We start from the raw sequence: 2525 nt of genomic DNA on the forward strand, positions 1-2525 counted from the left end.
TCTGTTGTTCTTCATGTCCTCATAGACAGAGACATGTTATCTGTTGTTCTTCATGTCCTCATAGACAGAGACATGTTATCTGTTGTTCTTCATGTCCTCAGAGACAGAGACATGTCTTCTGTTGTTCTACATTTCCTCAGAGACAGAGACATGTCTTCTGTTGTTCTACATTTCATCTCAGTGCTGCTGTAAAGCTGCAGAGGTCAAAGTGCAGCAGGACACAGATCTCTGTTTCCTCTCCTCCTCCTCCTCCTCCTTCTTCTCCTCCTCCTCCTCCTCAGTTGACTGCGTTCTTCTCCTCCTCCTCCTCCTCCTCCTGCTCCTCCTCAGATGACTGTGTTCTCCTCCTCCTCCCCCTCCTGCTCCTCCTCAGATGACTGTGTTCTCCTCCTCCTCCTCCTGCTCCTCCTCAGTTGACTGTGTTCTCCTCCTCCTCCTCTTCCTCCTCAGATGACTGTGTTCTCCTCCTCCTCCTCTTCCTCCTGCTCCTCCTCAGATGACTGTGTTCTCCTCCTCCTCCTCTTCCTCCTGCTCCTCCTCAGACGCAGATGACTGTGTTCTCCTCCTCCTCCTCCTCCTCCTCAGCTGACTATGTTTTCCTCCTCCTCAGCTGAATGTGACCCTGGAGAAGGAGGTGGCAGGTTTCTGGGTGACGGTCCCGTGTGTGGAGGACCTGGGCAGCTGTCACTATCAGGACGTGTGTGACCTCCTGGATCAGCTGATCCCTCCTGGTCAGGACTGTCCCGAGCCGCTGCACACCTACGGCCTGCCCTGCCACTGTCCCTTCAAGGCCGTGAGTCACATGACCGTGCGACCGCACACCTGTCAGCGTCCAGAGAGACACTCTAATATTTACACTGTTCACACACACACACACACACACACACACACACACACACACACACACACAGTAGTACTGTAGTACTGTAGTATTGTAATATTGTTACTGAGCAGTGAGACAGTGCCGGGCTGATAACAGACCATAATCACAGAGTTGCTCAGCAGTTTCACGTCTCTGCAGAACGTCCAGAGACGTTAACAGCAGACAAGTTCCTCTACTACATTTCCCAGAATGCAATGCATCAGAGTCTTTTAGGGGTTCATGATTTTTTGCTGATATATATGAAACCACACATTTGGCTGATAACTGATATTGATAAGTAACTGCCTGATATCAGAGCTGATCCCTGGAGTCTTTCCACTGCGTCCCTCTGAGGACAACACGTCTGTCCAACTCTGTAGACACAGACTGTCTCACAGACATTATTTGTAGCTTTATTTTAGACGGAGCAAAGTTCTGTTAGAATCACAGGTCAGGTACGTTTGTCAGAGTCCAAGGATGTCTTCAAACAGAGTGTCCTCTGTCTGTGTCCTCTGTATGTCCTCTCTGTGTGTCCTCCTCAGGGTTCGTACTCTCTGCCTCAGTCGGACTTCTACCTGCCCTACGTGGAGCTGCCGTCCTGGCTGACTAACGGGAACTACCGTGTGCAGGGCGTCCTCGGCAGTCAGGACAAAGAGCTCGGCTGTCTCAAGGTGGCTCTGTCCCTCCACTCCGACTGAGACTGAGACTGAGACAACAACGCCGCCGCCGCCGCCACCGCTGCAGATCTGCACATTAAAAAAAAAAAAAAAAAGATGTAAAATTGCGGAATGAGAGCAGAAGTTTGACACAGAGTGAAGGTGAAAAACTCCTCCGTTTATTTTTTACGTTAAAACTTTTGACATCTCTGATCCTCCTCAGAGACAAAATGTCTTCATTCTGACAACCACAAACTAAACCAACAGAGTCCACACACAAGCGCACGCGCACGCACACACACACGCACGCACGCACGCACACACACACACACACACACACACACACACACACACACAGACACACAGACACATCGAGACAGGATGCTTCAGACGCTCACTGTGCACACATGAAACATGTTTCAGACACATGAACCCTCCGCCTTTATTCTGGGACAGTGTGATGTGATGTCACAGCGTCACAGCGTCACGTCACAGCACGACCAGAAAATGCCAAATTATGGACAGTGTGAGGGATCACATGACCCCGCGGTGCTTCTCTGTTGGTCCAATCAGAATCTGAGAATCAACATCAGATCTGATGACGTCATACGTGTCAAATGCTGAGGTGAAGAGTTTTTTTAGTTTTAATCTGATGTAAAAAAAACTCCTGCAGCTCCTGCTGAGTGTTAGGCTAACACTGCTCCCCCTGCGCCTCCTCCCTCTCCTCCTCCTGCTCCTGCTCTTTCTCCTCCTGCGCATTTTGTTGATTGGGATGTTCTAAAAAAGGGTTTTCAGCTGATGCAGCTCATTATATACATGAGAGATATTCTTTGATTTTGATTATTTTTTTATCGATTAGCGTGTTTTTACGGAGTGCTGATCTAATCTGTGGGAGAAAATGAACACCAGATAAAAATAAATCATTTCACTTTATTCAGATTTTAATTTGTGTGAATGCTGATGATGTTTGTACTGTTTTTAATAAAGATTCTCATCTCATAAATCAG

At 48.2% G+C, this 2525-nt stretch overlaps 1 protein-coding gene across 1 annotated transcript; it reads left to right on the top strand.

Moving 5' to 3' along the window:
• Positions 1–595: 595 nt before the first annotated feature.
• Positions 596–1817, top strand: LOC121939240 (ganglioside GM2 activator-like; the record flags this gene model as incomplete). The annotated part of the gene is made up of 2 exons (XM_042482315.1): positions 596–793; positions 1405–1817. Coding segments are annotated over 2 exons (354 nt in total), but the record flags the coding sequence as incomplete, so codon positions are not given.
• Between the last annotated feature and the right edge of the window lie 708 nt (positions 1818–2525).

Source organism: Plectropomus leopardus, unplaced genomic scaffold (genome assembly GCF_008729295.1).
Source record: "Plectropomus leopardus isolate mb unplaced genomic scaffold, YSFRI_Pleo_2.0 unplaced_scaffold4379, whole genome shotgun sequence".
NCBI classification, from domain to species: Eukaryota; Metazoa; Chordata; class Actinopteri; order Perciformes; family Serranidae; genus Plectropomus; species Plectropomus leopardus.